We start from the raw sequence: 22,917 nt of genomic DNA, 5'->3' as shown, positions 1-22,917 counted from the left end.
GTCGAGGCGGCCCGCTCGACCTCTTGTCAGACTGCTATGATAACCCCATTATACTGAGCAAGGAGCAGCCTCATCGAGAAATGAAATGGGAACTTTTCATTCCCTTTTGACAATAGGGTTGGATGAATAAGATGGCGGTGTTCTTGTATTCCTTGCGAATACAGAGATGGGTGGTATAAACGTAGTGTTGGGATCTGTGGTTTAAATGTAAGTGATGGTACAGAGGTTTTGTATCATTTCAGCCAGTAGTTTTCAAAGTAGCACCCAAGAGCCAAAATGGGTCCCCGACAATTGAGCACAATTGTGTACGACGTATTCCATTTCTATGATACGTCACGTCCCGCAATATAAATATTACAATCTGCAATTCATATGATATGTTACGAAATTCCAATTCGTAAGTGCTTAAGATAGTGTTTAATCTCTTTTAAAACGGTGTTGACTTTCACAAGCAAAAGGAGGGCTAGGTTGAAGAGCTGTTGCTTAGTCATACAGAAGGGGAACCAGGTCTTAATATAGAGATGGGAGACAGCAGTTGTAAAAGTAGCCTGCCGCTCGAGAAGTGGTTTGAGCTACTCTCTCTGTCACTACCCAGTTTCTACACGAACAATGTCTAGTTCCGTGAAGAGCTCTTTCACCAGAAGCGTTGTTTTCTGTCACTGTTTCACACCCGGAACGACAGCCCAGTGAGACGGCCGCAGGCAGAAAGGTGAACGCCAGCCAGGGGTGTGTAACTTGACCTTTCAGCCAGGTGAATGTTAGCTACGGGAGAGTAGCAGGACCAAGATAGTAAACACTAGCCGCAGTATGCTATCATAGATGGACCAGTTGCCAAGGGAGTGGAGCTAGTCTGTTCGCTTGTAGACTAGCATTGCTGGACCAGTAGCACTAGCCACCAGTCATCCATCCCTGCCATGCCTCTCTCCTGCTCCCGGGGTTCTTCCGTGTTACTGTTTGAGTACCCAGCTCTAGTGCGGAGCACCAGGCTCCTGTACTATAAGTTCACCTGCTGTCCCCATGTCATTGTGGACCAGTTTGTGTGCATCGCCCAAGAGGACTACTGGCGGATCCTCAACCATGTGGAGAAGAACACACACAAGGTGGAGGAGGAGGGAGAGATCGTCATGGTGAAGGAACATCGCGAGCTGGACCGCAGCGGCACCAGGAAGGGACACATTGTCATCAAGGTGAGGAACAAAATATAAGAGTTAAAAGGCCTTTTTCCCGGACACAGATTAGGCTATCCCTAGTCCAGAATGATGATTCCCCCCCCCCCCCCCCCCCCACCTATTGAGTTTACATGTCAGTCCAAGTCTAGGTTTAGGGTGTAATCTGTCTGAGAAATCGTCTTAAAATGTTCATAATTGGCTTTGTTTGAATGTATGCAGAGACTACCTACCTGTGACTGCCACCGTGTTCTGCTGTCGCTCCTGTAGACGCTATTGTTTTTGCGTGCGGCCTATTGTCCACCCCCTTAATCGGTCTCCAAGACTCCGTAAACAGCCAGCTATTGATCTACTGATGGACTAGACTGCTTTTCTTGTCTTCATCTCCTAAGACTCCTTCGTTCCCCCAAACACATACAGTACAGACGGGTGGCTGATCTGATCCTCACTTCTGTATTCTCGTCTTTCAATCATTTGAAAACGGCTCACTTTAATTACTATTGCCCTAAAAACACACTCGGTTTCCGTGGTGATCTCTTCTTGTCAGGTGACTGCTCACACAAGGTTTGCTTTGAAGTGCTATCCTTTCACCCAATTCCATTTTTTCTTAAAGTAATCCAAAATGACTTTGATCTCCTTGGTGAAAATACTGTCTTAATTGCTGCCGAGGGGACTTATAAAGTTGTATTGGATTGAATTGAGAGTTGGAATGCAGTCGTGATTTAATGTGTCTGTCCACTCAGGGCACCCCAGAGCGTTTGATATTGCACCTGGTGGAGGAGCCATCGGTGGTTGACCCCACCTACATCGAAGACTTCCTCCTCACCTACCGCACCTTCCTCTCCAGCCCCATGGAAGTCGGCAAGAAGCTGCTCGAGTGGTTCAAAGTCGACAGCCTCAGAGACACGGTGTGTACAGTACTGTGTGTGTGCGTGTGAGCGTGCACATGTGTGTGTGCTTCCTTATGTGAAGGCGTGGGTATGCTACACAGTAATCAATACAACTTGTGCCAGGTCAGCGTTCTTGGTTGTACGGGGGATTTGTCCCGTCCAGATACTCTCATAGTGCATAAATGATTTAACATAAGATTAGTCTTGTGCTGTCAATAGTCTGTATTGGCATGTAATTTGTTGTGTAATCATTCTTCCTCTTAAAGGGGCCCTTCCCTTCAAAGAGAGAGTCGCTGTTTGTAGCTCTGTCTGCGGTGTGGTTGCTTCATTGTGTGCGAAGATGACCTTTGCTTAGATTCTAACAATGCTACTCTTATTATTTTTTTCAGCCACTGCATTTCCGAACTCTTGCAGTTCTCTATGATAGAGTGCATTCAGAAAGTATTCATACCCCTTGACTTATTCCCACATTTTTTGTTACAGCCTGAATTCAAAATAGATGTCATATCTTTTTTTCTCTCACCCATCTACACACAAATACCCCATAATGACAAAGTGAAAACATGTTTTTTGAAATGTTTGCAAGTTTAGTGAAAATGAAATGCAGATATATCTAGTATTCATTCCCCTGAGTGTTAGTACTTTGTAGAAGCGCATTTGGCGGTGATTACAGCTTTGAGTCGTCTTGGGTATGTCTGTATCAGCTTTGCACATCTGGATTTGTGGATTTTCTCCCGTTCTTCCTTGCAGATTTTCTCAAACTCTGTTAAGTTAGATGGGGAGTGGCAGTTAACAGCAATCTTCAAGTCTTTTCACAGATTTTCAATTGGATTAAAGTCTGGGCTTTGGCTGGACCACTCAAGGACTTTCACATTCTTGTTCTGAAGCCATTACAGCATTGCTTTGTATCTATGCTTACGGTCATTGTCTTGTTAGAATGTAAATCTTCGCCCCAGTCTAAGGTTGTTTGCTCTCTGAAGCAGATTCTCATCCAGGATTTACCTGTATTTGGCTCCGTTCATTGTTCCCCCTATCCTTACCAGTCTCCCAGTCCTTGCCGCTGAAATGCATCCCCATAACATGATGCTGCCACCGCCATGCTTCACGGTGGGGATGGTGTTAGATGTGTGATGAGCTGTGCCTGGTTTTCTGCGTTCAGGCCAAAGAGTACAATTTTTGTTTTATCAGACCACAGAATTTTTTGCCGTATGATCTCAGTCTTTCACGTGCCTTTTTACAAACGGTGCCTTTTTCTCAGGAGTGGCTTCCATCTGGCCACATTCCCATAAAACCCAGTTTGGTGAAGTGCTGGAGAGGATCTCCCATCTCAGTCAAGGAACTCTGTAGTTCTGTCAGAGTGGTCATTTGATTCTTGGTTACCTCCTTGACCAAGGTCCTTCTTTCCCAGTTGCTAAATTTGGTCAGACGGCCAGCTCTAGGCAGAGTCTGTGTAGTTCCATTTTTTTCCCACTTCCCAATGATGGAGACCACTGTGCTCTTGGAAACTTTCAACACTAGAAATGTTTTCATACCCTTTCCCACAATTCTATCTCGGCGATCTATGGACAGTTCCTCGGACTTCATGGTATAGATTCTTCTCTGACATGCACTGTCAGCTGTAGGATCTTATATAGACATGTGTTTTTCTTTCGAATCAAGTTACATTTACATTTAAGTCATTTAGCAGACGCTCTTATCCAGAGCGACTTACAAATTGGTGCATTCACCTTATGACATCCAGTGGAACAGCCACTTTACAATAGTGCATCTAAATCTTTTAAGGGGGGGGGGGGGGGGGGGTCAGAAGGATTACTTTATCCTATCCTAGGTATTCCTTAAAGAGGTGGGGTTTCAGGTGTCTCCGGAAGGTGGTGATTGACTCCGCTGTCCTGGCGTCGTGAGGGAGTTTGTTCCACCATTGGGGTGCCAGAGCGGCGAACAGTTTTGACTGGGCTGAGCGGGAACTGTACTTCCTCAGTGGTAGGGAGGCGAGCAGGCCAGAGGTGGATGAACGCAGTGCCCTTGTTTGGGTGTAGGGCCTGATCAGAGCCTGAAGGTACTGAGGTGCCGTTCCCCTCACAGCTCCGTAGGCAAGCACCATGGTCTTGTAGCGGATGCGAGCTTCAATTGGAAGCCAGTGGAGAGAGCGGAGGAGCGGGGTGACGTGAGAACTTGGGAAGGTTGAACACCAGACGGGCTGCGGCGTTCTGGATGAGTTGTAGGGGTTTAATGGCACAGGCAGGGAGCCCAGCCAACAGCAAGTTGCAGTAATCCAGACGGGAGATGACAAGTTCCTGGATTAGGACCTGCGCCGCTTCCTGTGTGAGGCAGGGTCGTACTCTGCGGATGTTGTAGAGCATGAACCTACAGGAACGGGCCACCGCCTTGATGTTATTTGAGAACGACAGGGTGTTGTCCAGGATCACGCCAAGGTTCTTAGCGCTCTGGGAGGAGGACACAATGGAGTTGTCAACCGTGATGGCGAGATCATGGAACGGGCAGTCCTTCCCCGGGAGGAAGAGCAGCTCCGTCTTGCCGAGGTTCAGCTTGAGGTGGTGATCCGTCATCCACACTGATATGTCTGCCAGACATGCAGAGATGCGATTCGCCACCTGGTCATCAGAAGGGGGAAAGGAGAAGATTAATTGTGTGTCGTCTGCATAGCAATGATAGGAGAGACCATGTGAGGTTATGACAGAGCCAAGTGACTTGGTGTATAGCGAGAATAGGAGAGGGCCTAGAACAGAGCCCTGGGGGACACCAGTGGTGAGAGCACGTGGTGAGGAGACAGATTCTCGCCACGCCACCTGGTAGGAGCGACCTGTCAGGTAGGACGCAATCCAGGCGTGGGCCGCGCCGGAGATGCCCAACTCGGAGAGGGTGGAGAGGAGGATCTGATGGTTCACAGTATCGAAGGCAGCCGATAGGTCTAGAAGGATGAGAGCAGAGGAGAGAGAGTTAGCTTTAGCAGTGCGGAGCGCCTCCGTGATACAGAGAAGAGCAGTCTCAGTTGAATGACTAGTCTTGAAACCTGACTGATTTGGATCAAGAAGGTCATTCTGAGAGAGATAGCAGGAGAGCTGGCCAAGGACGGCACGTTCAAGAGTTTTGGAGAGAAAAGAAAGAAGGGATACTGGTCTGTAGTTGTTGACATCGGAGGGATCGAGTGTAGGTTTTTTCAGAAGGGGTGCAACTCTCGCTCTCTTGAAGACGGAAGGGACGTAGCCAGCGGTAAGGGATGAGTTGATGAGCGAGGTGAGGTAAGGGAGAAGGTCTCCGGAAATGGTCTGGAGAAGAGAGGAGGGGATAGGGTCAAGCGGGCAGGTTGTTGGGCGGCCGGCCGTCACAAGACGCGAGATTTCATCTGGAGAGAGAGGGGAGAAAGAGGTCAGAGCACAGGGTAGGGCAGTGTGAGCAGAACCAGAACCAGAAGTTGCCGTGAAATCTCACGCACGATCAAAATAAATTGTGTGCACCCGAGCTCGATTTGGAGTAGCATAGTAGAAATGGATGTGAAAACTTAAATGTAAGTGAAATAGTTCTGTATTTAATTTTCAATACATTTGCTAATATTTCTAGAAACGTGTTTTCACTTTGTCATTATGGAGTATTGTGTGTAGATTGGTGAGTGAAACATATATTGAACCCATTTTGAATTCGGGCTGTAACACAACAAAGTGTGGAATAATTCAAGAGGTATCTTTAGCCTCTGCTAAAATTGAATGTTTCAAGTTTGGAGTTTGCTGCTTTTCAGAAAATATACAGGATTCTCTATGTTTGTTGACTAAGCTTTGACAGCCTTGTTTCGCTGTGTAGGTGACACGCATAGTGTTGTTATGGGTGAACAACCATTTCAACGACTTTGAAGGTGACCCAGCCATGACAAGGTTCCTTGAAGACTTTGAGAAGCTGCTGGAAACCACAGTAAGATCACCTTTCCCATATTGTGTCTATACTTAACGGTGCGTCCCAAATGGCACTCTATTCCCTATAGTGCACTACTATTGGCCAAAGCACTATTGAGCCCTGGTCAAAAGTAGTGCACTATATAATGAATAGGTGTTCACACCGTCACTGAACTAAAGCCTCACACCTTCAGCTTCACTCTGTGGTCAGACAGACGTACGGAGCTTCTGTCTGTGGGTGTAACAACTCTGCGGTTGAGCCAGATGTGTTAGCTGTTAGCCCAGGTCAGTTGAGTGAGTGAGTAGGTGTTGAACCCTGTTCTGTTCCTTTTAGAAAATGAAGGGTCACCTGAGGCTACTGAACATAGCGTGTGCAGCCAAGGCCAAGTGGAGGCAGATCACTCTGCAGAAACCGTCCAGAGAGTCCCCGCTCTACTTCAGCCTGCATGGCGGCAGCGAGAGGGGTTTCGGCATCTTCGTGGAGTCGGTGGAGGGGGGCAGCAAGGCCGCGGAGGCTGGACTCAAACGGGGAGACCAGGTAGGGGAAGTGTTTACTCGTGTTGTGATGTTTTTATATTGTACTGTTAATATTCAAAGAAAACGGTGTTGCTTTTGCTTTTTGAAGTCCATGTTTTTTTTCTTCCATTTCATACGGTGTAGATTGCTGTTCAGATGCCCTTTGTGGGTGTAGTTTCAGTAACAAGTGCAGTTGACTCGAAGCTCTCTTGTGTTTTCCTCGTTCAGATAATGGAGATCAATGGTCAGAACTTTGAGAACATCTCCTACGTCAAAGCTATGGACTTCCTGAGGAACAACACACACCTCTCCCTCACAGTCAAGACCAACATCTTCGGTTAGTACAATCTGCCCTCTTACCATAACTAGGATTATTTCATTAACGATGCAGGACCATCTGCAATTAAAATGCCAGATGTCAACAGTAGTCTGTACCTGGGTCTGTGTCTGTGTCTGTATCTGTGGCCGGTCGTGTGTTGGGTTGCAAAATGCTTGTAACTTTCTCAAGTTTCCCAAGTCTTCCAACCGTACTTTCTGGAAAACCTGGGAATTTGGCAAACGTTACCAGGATTTTACAACCCTAGTTCTGTGACCTGCGTCTTGCCATTCACCCACTAACCCTCCTCTCCTCTCCCCAGTGTTCAAAGAGCTGCTGAGCCGGATCGTTCACGAGAAGAAGAATGGCGTTCCGCACATCCCCAAGATCCAGGAGAAGAAGGGCAACCGCTTCTCCATCCCTGACCTGCCTGGAGACATGGAGTTCCCCACAGACCACAAGGCCACCAAGAAGATGAAGGCCAACACCGTTTCTGGGGGACGGAACAAGATCAGGAAGATGCTAGAGAAGACCCGCTTCAGCATCCTACCACCTAAACCCTTCAGGTAGGAGAGTATTGTGTTGTATTTGTTTGTATTCACTGGGCTTTAAGGTAAAAGGGAGTCATCGTCATCATCCTCGATTTCGCTCCATATCAGCGACAGCTGGACCATTCTCATTCGCTCTACCCTTAAAAGCTTTTAAAGTTATTGTAGATTAAAGGAAAAGCTTTTTTGGGGAGGGTCTGTTCTTTGAAAACATAAACATGCAATTTTAGTCCTTCATACCTTCCATTGGACTCATTATGATCCGTACTGTTTCAGTGCAGGGTGAGAACGAAACAGTGTTACTTGCCCAGGGAGACGTTGGCAACGCTCTCACGTAAAGTTCTGCCTTTCCCCTCGACGCACGCTCTGCTCCGTCAGCTCTAGTGTAATCGCCCTGCATTTCAGGAAACCGTTTAGTGTCATTGAGCCGTTGATCTGCCATAGCCAACCAACAACTGTATCTAAATCACATCGCTTTCATTCATGTTTCATTCCATTTACTCTGCGGGGACTTAGAGAGAGTGGAAATGAGAGACTGATTGGGGAGCATCACGCTTCTTTAGTAGTCTATCTATTATAGACCGACAATGTGATAGAACGTGGTAGTAGCGCACCGCGGCGGATGCTAGTAGCTAGCGATTACGGTACACGTCATCAACAGCTTTGTGTGTGGTTGTTCTTCGTGCTGGGGTAGTGAAGTCAGTGTATGATTTCAGACGTCAGTCACTTCTGATGCTTGGCCTTATGCTGTCAACTCATTGGGCTGCTGATGTGATGGAACATGTCCTTTTCTCTCTACTTAGGCTGTGTCCCAAACGGCACCCTATTCCCCGCGTTTTATTTTGACCAGGGCCCATAGGGGAATAGTGAACCGTTTGGGACCCAGGCTTAGTGTAATAAACAGTGGTGAAGACCGTACAAAGGGCAAGTACAGGTCTCCATCTTTATTCCACTTGTGTGATACTTGAGTCATGTGCCTTTTCTGATGGCGATGGTAGCAGGAGGATGGACAGGTCAGGGAAGGTAGCCTAGTGGCGGCAGGTACGGTAGAGGTAGAGCGTTGGACTAGTAACCGGGAAGGTTACAAGATCGAATCCCCGAGCTGACGAGGTATAAAAATCTGCCGTTCTGCCCCTGAACAAGGCAGTTAACTTAACCCACTGTTCCTAGGCCGTCGTTGAAAATAAGAATTTGTTCTTTACTGACTTGCCTAGTTAAATGAAGGTAAAATAAATATATATAAAAATAATAATAATGTAGGCTACTCCCTGCAGTATTCTACAGTAGGCAAGTCACATGACTGCCTGGCTTTGCTGCTGGGTCATATATTGATCAACCAGTTGATTTACTGGGATTCCATTGGCAGCCAATAGACTAGGTAGTTTGAGCTGGACATGAATGGTGGTGATTTGACGAGACGACTGCAAGGGATAGCCAGGGTATGTATCATCTAACCTCTTAAACTCTCATTCTTATACACATTATCTGTGTTTAAAAGTGTATAAGTAGATATATCAGCCATTTGTCAAAAGCAGGCTGTCCTGTGGGTTTCCTGATGTAAATGTGCACTGAGTGTACAAAACATTTACGATATAATATTGAGTTGCACCCTATTTTACCCTCAGAACAGCCTCAATTCGTCTGAGCATGGACTTTACAAGGTGTCAAAAGCGTTCCACAGGGATGCTGGCCCATGTTGACTCCAATGCTCCCCACAGTTGTGTCAGGTTGGCTGGGTGTCCTTTGGGTGGCGGACCATTCTTGATACACACGGGAAACTGTTGAGGGTGAATAACCCAGCAGCGTTGCAGTTCTTGACACTTAAACTGGTGCGCCTGCCACCTACTGCCATACCCCGTTCAAAGGCACGTCAATCTTTTGTCTTGCTCATTCACCCTCTGAATGGCACACTTACACAATCCATGTCTCAATTGTCTCAAGGCTTAAAAATTCTTCTTTAACTTGTCTCCTCCCCTTCATCTACACTGATTTGAAGTGGATTTAGCAGGTCACATCAATAAGGGAACATTGCTTTCACCTGGATTCACCTGGTCATTCTATGTTTTGTACACTCAGTGTATATTGGATGTGTAAATGTATATTCAATACTTTTAGTATATCTGATTAGTGTGAGGTTATCAGTTAGGTCAATGATGATTGGTTCAACTAAATAAGGAAACAATCGTTTTTCACTACTTTTGTGTCTGCCCGTGTGTGTGTTTGACTGAGATGTGTGTAGGTACATCACAGGAGGTTGGTGGCACCTTAATTGGCAGGAGGATGGACTCGTGGTAACGGCTGGAGCGGAATCCGTGGAATGGTATCAAGCACCTGGTTTGCTGCCATTCCCTTTACTCTGTTCCAGCCGTTATTATGAGCCGTCCTCCCCTCCGCAGCCTCCACTGAGGTACATTTACTGAATGTCCTGTCTGTCTGTCTGTCACGTCTGTCTGTCACGTCTGTCTGTAACGTCTGTCACGTCTGTCTGTCACGTCTGTCTGTCACGTCTGTCTGTAACGTCTGTCTGTCTGTAACGTCTGTCTGTCTGTCTGTAACGTCTGTCTGTCTGTCTGTAACGTCTGTCTGTCTGTCTGTAACGTCTGTCTGTCTGTAACGTCTGTCTGTAACGTCTGTCTGTCTGTCTGTCTGTCTGTCTGTCTGTCTGTCTGTCTGTAACGTCTGTAACGTCTGTCTGTAACGTCTGTAACGTCCAGTGTCTGGATACTGTAGCCTTGCCCGTCGTCTCATTATCTGCCTGTCTGTGTTGTTGCTGCTCAGTGCTAACATGCCGCTGGCACACTGTACTGTACTGCAGCCTTGTTGTTCTCATGCTCTTCACTGTCCTCTGTTCCTCCTCTAACTGCCTCACCTGCACAGGGGACTCTTTGGGTAAGACACTTGTTGTGTAATTTAGTTCCCTCATTCACTGGCAACGTGGAGAAAACGCAGTATGTGTTCCAAATGGGACCCTTTTCCCTATATGGGCCCTGGGCATTCAGTGCACTACGTAGGGCATAGGGTGCCATATCTGACGCGGGCGCACACAGTCATTGTAGGCAGGGAGGAATTCAGCAATGACCTTTTTAACGGAAAGCCCGGAGGACTGCATTGGGATCTTCATGCGGGGGGAAAATCCTTCAGAATCTCTGCACGCATTCCTGATGCTACCGAGGCAGATTCAAGCGCTCCGTGAAACGTGTAGATGTTCCCTGCTGTTCCTACCGTACCAGTTTATTCCCCTCTGTAGCATTCTCTGCAGCTTCACGGTCGGTTAGAGTAGAGCTTGAGAATGCGGTGAAGTATTGTGTCGAGTTCAGGGTGATGCGATTCTACACTCGTTTGTGCTTCCATGTGCAGCTTTCTTCTCATTTGTCGGCTTCACATCCCATAGTGCTTCACTTCACGTTTAATGCATGCAACACACCGTAGTATTAAGGACATGGCATGTATGAATTTGATTGGGATTGGAGTGTAACATAAGGTGCTTGCCTATAATAGTATTCTGAAAAGTGCTCACGTACCTAACCTAGGCGTAATGTAGACATCTGAATCACCTTGGGCCGTGTAGGGCTAAGACTGAGTTTTGAGGTATGAGGAAGTAGAGTTTAAACGTTTGGTTGAATCACACGTTACTGAGGAATGTGATTGGCATTAGGACTTTCTGCGGTAGTACATATGATAGATTCCTATCTGTGACGCGTGTATGTTTCTGTGTGTCTATGTCGGTAAGTTGTTATGTCTGATATGTGTTGTCTTGGTTTTATGGTGTGTCTATGTCGGTAAGTTGTTATGTGAGCTCTGCTAACCGCGCTAGCCTGGTCCCTGGTCTCTTTGTACTGTCTTGTCAAGCCCTATGGTCATCGTCACGCCAAACCATTGGAGTCGGCAAGACCGCACAAAAGGATCTGGGACCAGCAGGCTATGTTGGTCCCGTATCACTGTGTTTGTCATTTGGGGGAGGAGGGGCCTTGGAAGTGTCAATCAGTTAGTCCACCTGTGTGTGGACCAGCATCCCAAAATCTAAAACGGACCTTTACCTTAACCATAAGCCAAATTCTTACTGACCGTAACCTAATTTGAACCAATTTGGGAAATTAGGCCTAGGCTGAAGTATCGCTTTACACGTCAGCCACGCCCCTTCTGTCTCCAGCAGCTGCGAGGGCCGTTTAGTACGGAAACAGTCAATTAGAGCTATAGCCTGGAGGCCTGATGATGGTGTGTTGGTGTTCTGACACTGTCAGGGGAGTGGCATCCAGCCACAAAGACACCACCGCATCCCCCCATCGTAATGAGACCATTCGTCAAAAGGATCCCATTTGCATATCAGACCCTTTTAATGCTGATGTCTCTCTCTGTCCCTGTTTACCCTCGAGAGTTGACTCTAGACATACTCACCGAGAGGCAGGCCAGGCAAGCAGACCTCTCATCCCAGACCCATTGAAATGTCTGTCTTAGATTGAATGTCACGCATAAAGGTTGTTTTTTCTCGGTGTCTGTACAAAGGCTCCTCATCCTTGCCATCAATCATGCATAGTGTTTGTTTGGGTGTCTGTGCGTGTCTTGTTGATGTGTGTATGTGTGCTCACTGGGCTGTCACCATCATTCCTGGGCCCGGTTTGTGTTGGGTTTCGGTGCACCCTGCTCGTCAGCCGCATCATTCATGTGATCTTTCATGGATGGATCTTTGCCAACCCCTTGAGTATCCATCACTACCTATGAAAGGATTGCTGGGATTGCGGTGCGCTGTAGAGCTATCAAGAACACCAGGATTGCTTCTTTTAACTGTTTATTTGAATGCGGTGTGATTGAATATGGCTCTGGGGCCAGGAGTTCCTGACCAAGGGAAACTCGAGCCCATTATCGTAAGTGATCTGACATCCCCTCACATCTCCCTCTCTCTGTCTCTCTTGTGCCACAGTGATGGTGGCGTGGGTCAGTCTCAGGATGACAGCATCGTGGGCACTAAGCAGTGCAGGCACAGCGTGGCCATCATGCCCATCCCTGGCAGCCTCTCATCCAGCAGCCCTGACCTGCTGCAGCCAGCCACTAATGTGTTGGACTTCTCCAATCCAGCAGGTGAAAGACGTGCGCACACACACACACACACACACACACACACACACACACACACACACTCTTTTCTTGGTTAAATAAGGGTGAGATAAAAACACAGAGGCAGAAGCACTCACTGGCGCTAGGCCAACATCTGACCATTCACTCTCGTGCTCGCCACACGGCGATCACTGCTTGGGTAGTGAAGACTGTGCACTACTCCACTGAGACAATTACCAACTGAAGTTGGCCGCACTTTACACAAGTGTTTATCTTGTTCATTTTTCAAGCGCGTGGCCCTCTTCAGACCCGGTTATGTTGGCAATAGGCGTAACAGTGGAGCTGTGCGGTGGGAAAACAGCAGTAATTACTCAGTGAGGAATACTTCTCACAGAGAGTGAAAGCACTTCCTGCTTGGAGAAACTCCTCACACTGCTCTGCCCCGCAGGCCCTCGGGTTAATCACAGAATTGATCATTATGAGCACGCCACACACATATAGACACACACACACACACTGGTGTTCCGTTTCTCCTCTGTGTCTCAAGCACTTCCATTTCAAGAGCTCGGACATGAAACCGAATTAGAGCCATATGAAAGGGATTAAACGCTGACAGATTTCAGAGCCCATAATTATTGAAACAACTAAGCGGCCTCCCCGAGGAGAGAGGGGAGTGGAGGGGGGAATATGCTTTTGATTTATCCTCCCAATCATTTGTCATTCAGCGCAGCCTGCAGTCAGAGGGTCCAGTCTGCAGCCCCAATATATCACGCACGCCTGTAGAGGACTGCCCCCCCCCCCCCCCCCCCCCCCCTTCCGCCAAGCCCACTGAGATAGGAGATGAATCATCTTCTATTAGTGCCATTTCTCTTCTCCACCGACCGCGCTCTGGCTCTTTCACTGTGACTGACGGGCAGGTAGGGGGGGGGATGTTCAGCGACAAGTGCAGACCCCCCCACCACCCCAGTAGACCCCCCCCAACCACTCATTTCAAAGCGGCCCTTTCAGTGTGGGGAGTAATCCCTCACAAATCCTGGCCTCAAATTAGATTAAAGGGGGGGATCAGAGAAACTGGAGTTTGGAGTTAAGTACGGTGTTATTCATCTAGGCCTTTGATTGGGTGTAAGAAGGCTTGTGTGTGTGTGTGTGTGTGTGTGTGTGTGTGTGTGTGTGTGTGTGTGTGTGTGTGTGTGTGTGTGTGTGTGTGTGTGTGTGTGTGTGTGTGTGTGACACTGCGGCAGACTCAGATCCCAGCTCTCTGTCCCACACACACTGTGCCTTCCCTCTCTCCCTGATCTGATTATAAACAGATGCTTTAGTGAAAGTCCCTCTGCCCCGCTGACGTTCTCCGTCCTCCCACAACGGGAAAGCTGTCGTTCAAAGTCCTCTCTTTCTCTTCCATGTTTCCAACCACTGTTCACTCCCTCCCTCTCTCTCTCTCTTTCCTCCTCTGTCTGCTTCCCCAGCCGTGGGCTTCTACTGTAAGTATCTACGTGCTCTCTTCCCAGTTTCAGTGGATAACCGGGGCTGTGTTCGTTTTGGCAACATTCAGTTTATGCTTCCAAGTTTCCCCTCCCGTCATTTTTTCCCCTCCTCATTCATGAGCTTTCGAGTTCCGTCTCTCTCTGTGTCATACGTCATGGACCCCAGTCTAAGTTGGGCTCTGCGTGGAGTTCTTGGGCCTCTTGGGCCAAATAGCACACTGTTCCCTTACATAGTGCGCTACATTTGAAAAGAGACCTATGGGACCTGGTCAAATGTAGTGCAACTAATTGGGACCTATCCTTCGCGATGGCTGAATGTGTTTGACTATTTTTATGTCGAAGGAGCTTCGTGTTAAAGTGCCGTGTCGCGTCTGGCCCTGTGCGTCTGGCCCTGTGCGTCTGGCCCTGTGCGTCTGGCCCTGTGCGTCAGGCCCTGTGCTTTCCTCCCAGCTCTGTTGCTCCTCCCCTGTCTGCTAATGCTGCTTTAGGTGGGATTTATATCTCGTGGTTCTGTGACAGAGAGAACAGGAAAAAGGCTTAGCAGGCAGGCCTAGGTTAGGTGTTGGGGGGGGGGGGGGGGGGGGGGGGTAGGAACCCTAATAGCGTTGCGTCAGCAGAAAGTACCGAAGATCACCGCCCAAGAGCCAGGAGTCTTTTCTCAGTGGAAAACGGGCTTTTCCTGTGTGGCCGCCATCTTTCTCACGATACAATAAATAATTGGTTTTGTAAATCGTTTTCATTTGTTTAGGGCGGTATTAGTCCTGTCAAGGAGGGGTATAGATAATTACTAGATATGATTGGAGGGTATATGATTGCTCTAGTCTAGACCCTCGGCACAAATCGCCCCCCACTTTTAGTTTAAGTAGGTTGAAATGGCTGATTATGGCTTAGCCACTGCATTGTATTTAGACTCATCTGCAGCAGTGTTATTGGTGTGGCTCAGTGATTTGTTTCTGCCGATCTTGCTGCTGTAATGGGAATAATGAATGGGGTTTCTAGTTATGGGCTCAGCCATAGTGAGAGATGAGGCCAGAAAGGAGCACATAGCTTCCATAATGGCTGTGGCCTCACAGTCCGTTGAGCACGCTTCACTCTACTCCCTGGGAAACACGGAGGGAGCAGTGGCGTGTTCAATACGGTCATCTGTCAGCCAAGCCCATTCCCCCTTTTATTTATGTTTTCCTCTTGAAGTCATTAGGCTCCCTGCATGACTGCTCCCAGGCACGCGATCCCCCCCGTCCTCACTCCCTCCAATGTCATACCTTTATCCACGCTCTTCCCCTCCACCCCATACCGCTTAGCGTCCTCCGCTATTCATGTCTCGTTGTTTTACCCTGCTGATGTGTGTGTAATGGACCACAAGCACTTTCATGTGCAAGCAGAGAAAGTCTGAAGTGCTTCTTCCCTTTGGCATATTGGGAAATGCATCTCGCGTGCGTATCCTTTAGCCACGAGGGCGGTTTGCTTCCTTATTTTTAACTTTTGGGTTACCATGGAAATTGTAAACTTTTTTGTTGTTGCTGGAGACTTTTATTTTGGGTCACTATATTTACGCTTCTGTATGAAAGAGATCTGCGTCCCAAATGGCACCCTGTTTCCTATATTATAGTGCACTACTTTTTGACCAGAGCTCTTTGGGTCCTGGTCAAAAAGGAGTGCGCTCTGTAGGGAATAGGGTGCCGTTTGGGACGCATCCGGTGCATTCTGGTATTCCGTCCATCCTAAGTCTTCGAAGCTCTTCTCCTCCGCTCGTCAGACATTCCAGACCAGGTGATCCGGGTGTTCAAGGCTGACCAGCAGAGCTGTTACATCATCATCAGCAAGGACACCACGGCCAAGGACGTGGTCAGTCACGTGGTCAACGAGTTTGGCCTGAGCGCAGCCCCGGAGAACTACTCCCTCTGTGAAGTGTCGGTCAGCCCCGAGGGCGTCATCAAACAACGCAGGCTACCTGACCAGCTCTCCAAGCTGGCTGACCGCATCCAGCTCAACGGCAGGTAAGACACTGGACGGTGGTCTTAAATACAGGTCTGGGATCAGATTACCCCACCCCAATCCTATCTTTTAACCTTAAAGGGATACAAATTGGGATAATATGATCTGACCCTGTATCAGTTGTTTGGTGAAACTTCTTCCCAGTTGGTTCCCCTCAGGTCTGAAAATTAGTTAGATTGTAGTGAGACGGAGGGACTGCTAAGCCTCCCCTCCTCCTTCCTCCCCATCCCCTCCTCTTCATTCCCAGAAATGCCCTCGTCAGTTAAAATGTCTGCCCTCTTTGCGTCCGCTTTCCCTCTCTGTGTCCGCTCTCCCTCTCTGTGTCCGCTCTCCCTCTCTGCGTCCGCTCTCCCTCTCTGCCGCCGCTCTCCCTCTCTGCCGCCGCTCCCCCTCTCTGCCGCCGCTCCCCCTCTCTGCCACCGCTCTCTGCCGCCTCTCTTCCGCCGCTCCCCCTCTCTGCCACCGCTCTCTGTGTCCGCTCTCCCTCTCTGCATCCGCTCTCCCTCTCTGCCGCCGCTCTCCCTCTCTGCCGCCGCTCTCCCTCTCTGCGTCCGCTCACCCTCTCTGCGTCCGCTCTCCCTCTCTGCGTCCGCTCTCCCTCTCTGCGTCCGCTCTCCCTCTCTGCCGCCGCTCTCCCTCTCTGCCGCCGCACCCCCTCTCTGCCGCCGCTCTCTGCCACCGCTCTTCCTCTCTGCCGCCGCTCTTCCTCTCTGCCGCCGCTCTTCCTCTCTGCCGCCGCTCTCCCTCTCTGCCGCCGCTCTCCCTCTCTGCCGCCGCTCTCCGTCTCTGCCGCCGCTCTCCGTCTCTGCCCCTGCTCCTCTCGTCCCACATCAGACTCATCCCAACTAGGTTAGCATGAATATTTGATCCTCTGTCACTGTGTGTGTGCCTCTCTCTGCAGACTGACTGCACGCTTGGAATAATTCATACATACACAGCCAGCGGGAGCACACAGAGCCCTGGTGCCTTACGGGTAATAGACAGCCCCTTGGCGCCGGGTAGCGGCCAAAATAGAGCAGCCTAGGCTAGACAATGGAAATCGAAAGACATTCTTGTCTAGTAAGCTTACAGATAGCCTGTGTAGACAACAGTATATAAAAAAACAATATATACAGTTGAAGTCGGAAGTTTACATACACTTAGGTTGGAGTCATTAAAACTAGTTTTTCAACCACTCCACACATTTCTTGTTAACAAACTATAGTTTTGGCAAGTCGGTTAGGACATCTACTTTGTGCATGACACAAGTAATTTTTCCAACATTTGTTTACAGACAGATTATTTATCTTATAATTCACTGTATCACAATTCCAGTGGGTCAGCAGTTTGCATACACTAAGTTGACTGTGCCTTTAAACAGCTTGGAATATTCCAGAAAAGGATGTCATGGCTTTAGAAGCTTCTGATAGGCTAATTGACATAATTTGAGTCAATTGGAGGTGTACCTGTGGATGAATTTCAAGGCCTACCTTCAAACTCAGTGCCTCTTTGCTTGACATCATGGGAAAATCAAAAGAATTCAGCCAAGACCTCAGAAAGAAATTTGTAGACCTCCACAAGTCTGGTTCATCCTTGGGAGCAATTTCCAAATACCTGAAGGTACCACGTTCATCTGTACAAACAGTAGTACCCAAGTATAAACACCATGGGACCACACAGCCGTCATACCGCTCAGGAAGGAGACGCGTTCTGTCTCCTAGAGATGAACGTACTTTGGTGCGAAAAGTGCAAATCAATCCCAGAACAACAGCAAAGGACCTTGTGAAGATGCTGGAGGAAACAGGTACAAAAGTATCTATATTCATAGTAAAACGAGTCCTGTATCGACATAACCTGAAAGGCCGCTCAGCAACGAAGAAGCCACTGCTCCAAAAGCGCCATAAAAAAGCCAGACTACGGTTTGCAACTGCACATGGGGACAAAGATCGTACTTTTTGGAGAAATGTCCTCTGGTCTGATGAAACAAAAATATAACTATTTGTCCATATTGACCATCGTTATGTTTGGAGGAAAAAGGGGGATGCTTGCAAGCCGAAGAACACCATCCCAACTGTGAAGCACAGGGGTGGCAGCATCATGTTGTGGGGGTGCTTTGCTGCAGGAGGGACTGGTGCACTTCACAAAATAGATGGCATCATGAGGGAGGAAAATGATGTGGATATATTGAAGCAACATCTCAAGACATCAGTCAGGAAGTTAAAGCTTGGTCGCAAATGGGTCTTCCAGAAGGACCATGACCCCAAGCATACTTTCAAAGTTGTGGCAAAATGGCTTAAGGACAACAAAGTCAAGGTATTGGAGGGGCCAGCACAAAGCCCTGACCTCAATCCTATAGAAAATGTGTGGGCAGAACTGAAAAAGCGTGTGCGATTAAGGAGGCCTACAAACCTGACTCAGTTACACCAGCTCTGTCAGGCGGAATGGGCCAAAATTCACCCAACTTATTGTGGGAAGCCTGTGGAAGGCTACCCGAAACCTTTGACCCAAGTTAAACAATTTAAAGGCAATGCTACCAAAATACTAATTGAGTGTATGTAAACTTCTGACCCACTGGGAATGTGATGAAATAAATAAAAGCTGAAATAAATCATTCTCTCTACTATTATTCTGACATTTCACATTCTTAAAATAAAGTGGTGATCCTAACTGACCTAAGACGGGGAATTTTTACTAGGATTAAATGTCAGGAATTGTGAAAAACTGAGTTTAAATGTATTTGGCTAAGGTGTATGTAAACTTCAAACTTCAACTATATATATATATATATTGGCCCAGCATCTGACTTGCCAAGTTAATATATATAGTATTTAACCTTTAACTTGGCAAGTCAGTTAAGAACAAATTCTTATTTTACAATGATGGCCTACCCCGGCCAAACCCTCCCCTAACCCAGACGATGCTGGGCCAATTATGCGCCACCCAATGGGACATCCGATCACGGCCGGTCGTGTTACAGCCCGGGATCGAACCAGGGTCTGTAGTGACGCCTTTAGCACTGAGACGCTGTGCCTTAGACCGCTGCGCCACTCGGGTGCCCACCGTGTTACATTCAACATCTGTTTGGTGTTGTATTATACATGTCCCTCTTTCCACCATCCCTCTCTTTGTTGCCCCCCTTATCCATGAAAATAGAGCTGTGCCTGGTCGACCTGTTGGGACTTCTCTATGCGTTGAGTAACTGACCCTCGATCTGACTTGGTGGGTGATACACAAGCTTAGCCAGCAGAAACCCTCCAGTCTTCACTCCTGACAAGCCCATACACTCATCTAGCCAGGGGAGTCTCCCCAACCAGCTCCAGCATCAGCCCCTGGCCCAGCATCAGCCCCAGTGGCCTTCCAGTCAGCCACAGACGGCTAGAAGCAGCAGCAGGTTCCAGGGGGCCAAGCAGCAGAGACCTGGCCCCCTCTACTGTACCCATCACTTATTCAGATCCCCATCCCTGATGCCTTGAGTTGGCAGCGTCGGCCAGGGAATTTTAGGTACACATCAAGTACGATAACGGGCGCCCGGACGTTGCCCCTGAAAAGTGGCACACTGTAAATGTATTGCTGGCCGCTGCGTTGCATTCTAGGTTTAGCTGTAGACACATTTTGGCTCCATTAAGAAGCGCTAGTCTAATGTGCTGCTCTTGGACGCTCTCCCAGAAAAGGGCATCGGGGAGAAATGTGTCTCTCTCTCTCTCTCTCTCTCACCCACCCATGGGAAAATGTATGGCTGTAATGGATCACCACTGTCAGGGCCTCTCTCTCTCTCCCCCCAACACATCTTAATACTGCTGCTGTTTGCTGCTGCCCTGGTGGTGTCGACCAGGGAGTTGACATAGTATACAGACAATACATACAATAACGCCGGCATGTTTATTCATGTGGTTATATATTTTCTAATGATAATGATGCATTTTATAATTAAGCAATAAGATACCTCTGGGGTTTGTGGTGCATGACCAACGTACCACTCTGCGTTGCGTCGTCCCCATCAACAGCCCTTAGCCGTGGTATATTGGCCATATACCACAAACCCCAGAGGTGCCTTATTGCTACTATAAACTGGTTACTAACATAGTTAGTCATTTCCTGTCATTTCCGCGATATCCCACGGCTTTCAGCCAATCATCATTCAGGGCTCATAATAACTCATTTGTCGGGGGAAAAAATAAAGATCCCGTATCGTTTCTAGACGTGGTCTTGATGTTATGTCTGCTTTGTAATCAACACGTCGTTTTACCGGTACAAACCTTCATTATTACCGTGTGTGTGTGTGTCCCCCCCCCCCTTGTCCCCAGGTACTACCTGAAGAACAACATGGATACGGAGACGTTGTGTTCAGACGATGACGCCCAGGAGCTGCTGAAGGAGAGTCACATCACCCTGCTCCAGCTCAGCACCGTGGAGGTGTGTGTATCTGGTGTATTTACGTGCGCGTGTGTGTGTTTGTGTATTTCTGTATGTTTAACGGAGGGGTGTGTACGGTCTTCTGTGTTGAAGACCGTACAGCAGAAGACATGTCCCCCGTCTCGCATGCGTTAATAAAGTCGCCGTGTTGTTGTTCAGGTGGCCGCCCAGCTCTCCATGAGGGACTTTGAGCTGTTCCGTAACATCGAGTCCACCGAGTACGTGGACGACCTCTTCAAGCTACTGGACTCCTCGGGGGGAGTCCAGCAGACGCGCCTCAAGCAGTTTGAGGAGGTCATCAACCAGGAGACTTTCTGGGTCGCCACGGAGATCCTGAGGGAGCCCAACGCCATGAAAAGGATGAAGACCATCAAACACTTCATCAAGATCGCTCTGAACTGTAGAGAGTGCAAGAACTTCAACTCCATGTTCGCCATCATCAGGTAAGTTAGTTGGGGGCTGGAGGCCAGGAGACCAGTCCCTCCCTCCCAAGGCAACACTCCCTGTTCTGTCCTCTATCTGTTCCCATTCGAAGCAGTTCGTTGCATCAGCGTGCCCCGCAATCCTACATCTGTCCCTACGACTTATTGCCTGTCCAAATTGAGTCCAAAAACAGTTATGACATTTCTGCTTTGTTATGTTGTTAACTCTGCGGTTCTATGGTTTGGCTACATTGAGCTTCTGTTGTCCGTTGTGCTATTACTTTGACATGAATCTTCAGGGAACTGTTGTGTGTGTGTGTGTGTGTGTGTGTGTGTGTGTGTGTGTGTGTGTGTGTGTGTGTGTGTGTGTGTGTGTGTGTGTGTGTGTGTGTGTGTGTGTGTGTGTGTGTGTGTGTGTGTGTGTGTGAGGCAGAGGATGTCCTCTGAGAGCTTTCTGACAATGGGAATCTGGTTAGGCTCGCTGTGGTCTCCTCACTCAGCCATGGAACGGCCTGGCTGCCGGAGTGCTTGCGTGTTTGCCTGACTCTGCATGTGTGCGTGTCTGTATGCATCTGTGTCGTGTGTGTTCCCTACTGTCTGTGTCATCCAATGTGTAACGCGGCCCTCTGTCTCAAGCCCTCTTTAGATCAGTCAGTACCCATGCTGGCTGATGGGCTTGGCTGGCTGGCTGGCTGGCTGGAGACTCCACTTCAGAGCAGAGAACAATGAGGAGGGTAATTCTAGAGCAGCGCTGCCAGGTCTGTCAGGAGAGGGAGGGGGAAAGGAGGGGGTTGGGGGGAGGAGAGGAGAGGAGAGGAAAGAGGAAACACCAGTCATAATTTGCAGCTCTCTAAATGAATCTGCTCTGAGGTCACAAAGCCACAGGACTTCATTGAGGAAATGGGAAAACAAACACTGAAGATGCATCGTTTTTGAATGGCGTGTTTTGTTGTGAGCGAATGAGTCATAGGCTTGGGCAGTATACTATGTATACCGGGTTATTTTGAAATACAGACGGTATGATTTTCAATACTGTAAAAATGAATTATATATAATAAAAACAATGCAGGGGGGAGTGCTACGCCACTGCTTATAACTAACTACACGTTGACTATCTCAGATGTGCCAAATAAATGATCTCCAGCTCAGGGCTCAAGCTATGGATTTAGTTTGCTAACTTGCTAGCTAAGTGGCTAGCTTGCAAGACCAAGCTTCATGGTTTCAGCAGAGACGATCAATCCCCCCCTGGATCAAGACCCCTGCTGCCTGAAGTTGTTTTGTGCGTAAAAAAATAAATATATATATTTGGAAAGAAATAGCGCCCCCTGTGTGCACTGCCGGTAGTTTTTTATTGAACCTTTTTTTCCTCCAATTTTAAAGTGCGTTGTAGATCATTCCACACTTAAGGTGCAAAAAAAAACCTAAAAGCAGATCGACCCATCTCAGTAGAGATGGAACGGATCTCCAGAGTTGGCCGTCCCTGAGCCCGGGTCCAGTATCCTATACATCTATAGGTTAACAATGAGGTAAGGTACGGCAGAAACGTATGCAATACAGTTTTATACACCAGTATGGTACAGGAACGGTATGAAAATCTGCATACCGCACAACCCTAGTGAGTGAATGGGTGTACATTCAAGAAAGAGAGTACTCCTCAATTGTGATAATGTGCATCATCCCCTAAGTGGTACACATTGCTTTCAGCTTTCACTTCTGTATTCCCTGAAGTGTGTCTCTGTGCTGTGTGCATGTTGTGTCTGGGCTGGTCTGGGCAGTGGAGTGGTCATCTGGCCAGCTTGCCCCGCTTCCCCACTCCTCTCCCGTTCAGCTCAGAGCGGACTCACCTTTTCCTAGCCTCTGGGTGTCTCCAATACTCTCATGTCGTTTCCTTTCCTTGCTTCCTCTCTTTCATCTGCGTTGATGTGAAAAGACTGAGAGGGTAAGAGGATGAGGGTGAGGTCTAACAGTGGGCTGCCTCTCACTTGTCCACTACATTTGGATAAGTGTGGATGAAGGAAAGTAGACCAGGGCAGAAAACCACTGAAGGAGCGTTTTGAGCCCTAACCAATCTCTCTAGCGTTCTGTCCAGGGTGGACATCAAGCGGCCTCACTCTCACGCTACAGAAACAGGAGATGGGCTGTTGTTGCCCTATAGGCCATTCTAGCTTCTCCTCTATAGCAGTGGTCTGAACCCTAACCCCTGACCTCTCCTCCTTGTCTTTTCCTCTACA

At 48.3% G+C, this 22,917-nt stretch overlaps 1 protein-coding gene across 1 annotated transcript in view; it reads left to right on the top strand.

Moving 5' to 3' along the window:
- Window positions 1–22,917, top strand: part of LOC120032004 (rap guanine nucleotide exchange factor 6-like) — a 142,475-nt gene that overhangs the window by 102,240 nt on the left and 17,318 nt on the right. The window contains exons 12-21 of the mRNA XM_038977913.1: window positions 1,035–1,187; window positions 1,910–2,074; window positions 5,873–5,980; window positions 6,296–6,499; window positions 6,706–6,814; window positions 7,116–7,359; window positions 12,260–12,417; window positions 15,634–15,874; window positions 20,156–20,264; window positions 20,424–20,707. Coding sequence (XP_038833841.1) covers window positions 1,035–1,187; window positions 1,910–2,074; window positions 5,873–5,980; window positions 6,296–6,499; window positions 6,706–6,814; window positions 7,116–7,359; window positions 12,260–12,417; window positions 15,634–15,874; window positions 20,156–20,264; window positions 20,424–20,707 — 1,775 coding nt within the window. The remainder of the gene's footprint in view (window positions 1–1,034; window positions 1,188–1,909; window positions 2,075–5,872; window positions 5,981–6,295; window positions 6,500–6,705; window positions 6,815–7,115; window positions 7,360–12,259; window positions 12,418–15,633; window positions 15,875–20,155; window positions 20,265–20,423; window positions 20,708–22,917) is intronic.

The sequence above is a fragment of the Salvelinus namaycush genome, chromosome 3 (assembly GCF_016432855.1).
Source record: "Salvelinus namaycush isolate Seneca chromosome 3, SaNama_1.0, whole genome shotgun sequence".
Lineage (NCBI taxonomy): Eukaryota > Metazoa > Chordata > Actinopteri > Salmoniformes > Salmonidae > Salvelinus > Salvelinus namaycush.
Note: the sequence above shows the minus strand (reverse complement) of the source record. Positions and strands in the feature narration are given on the sequence as shown.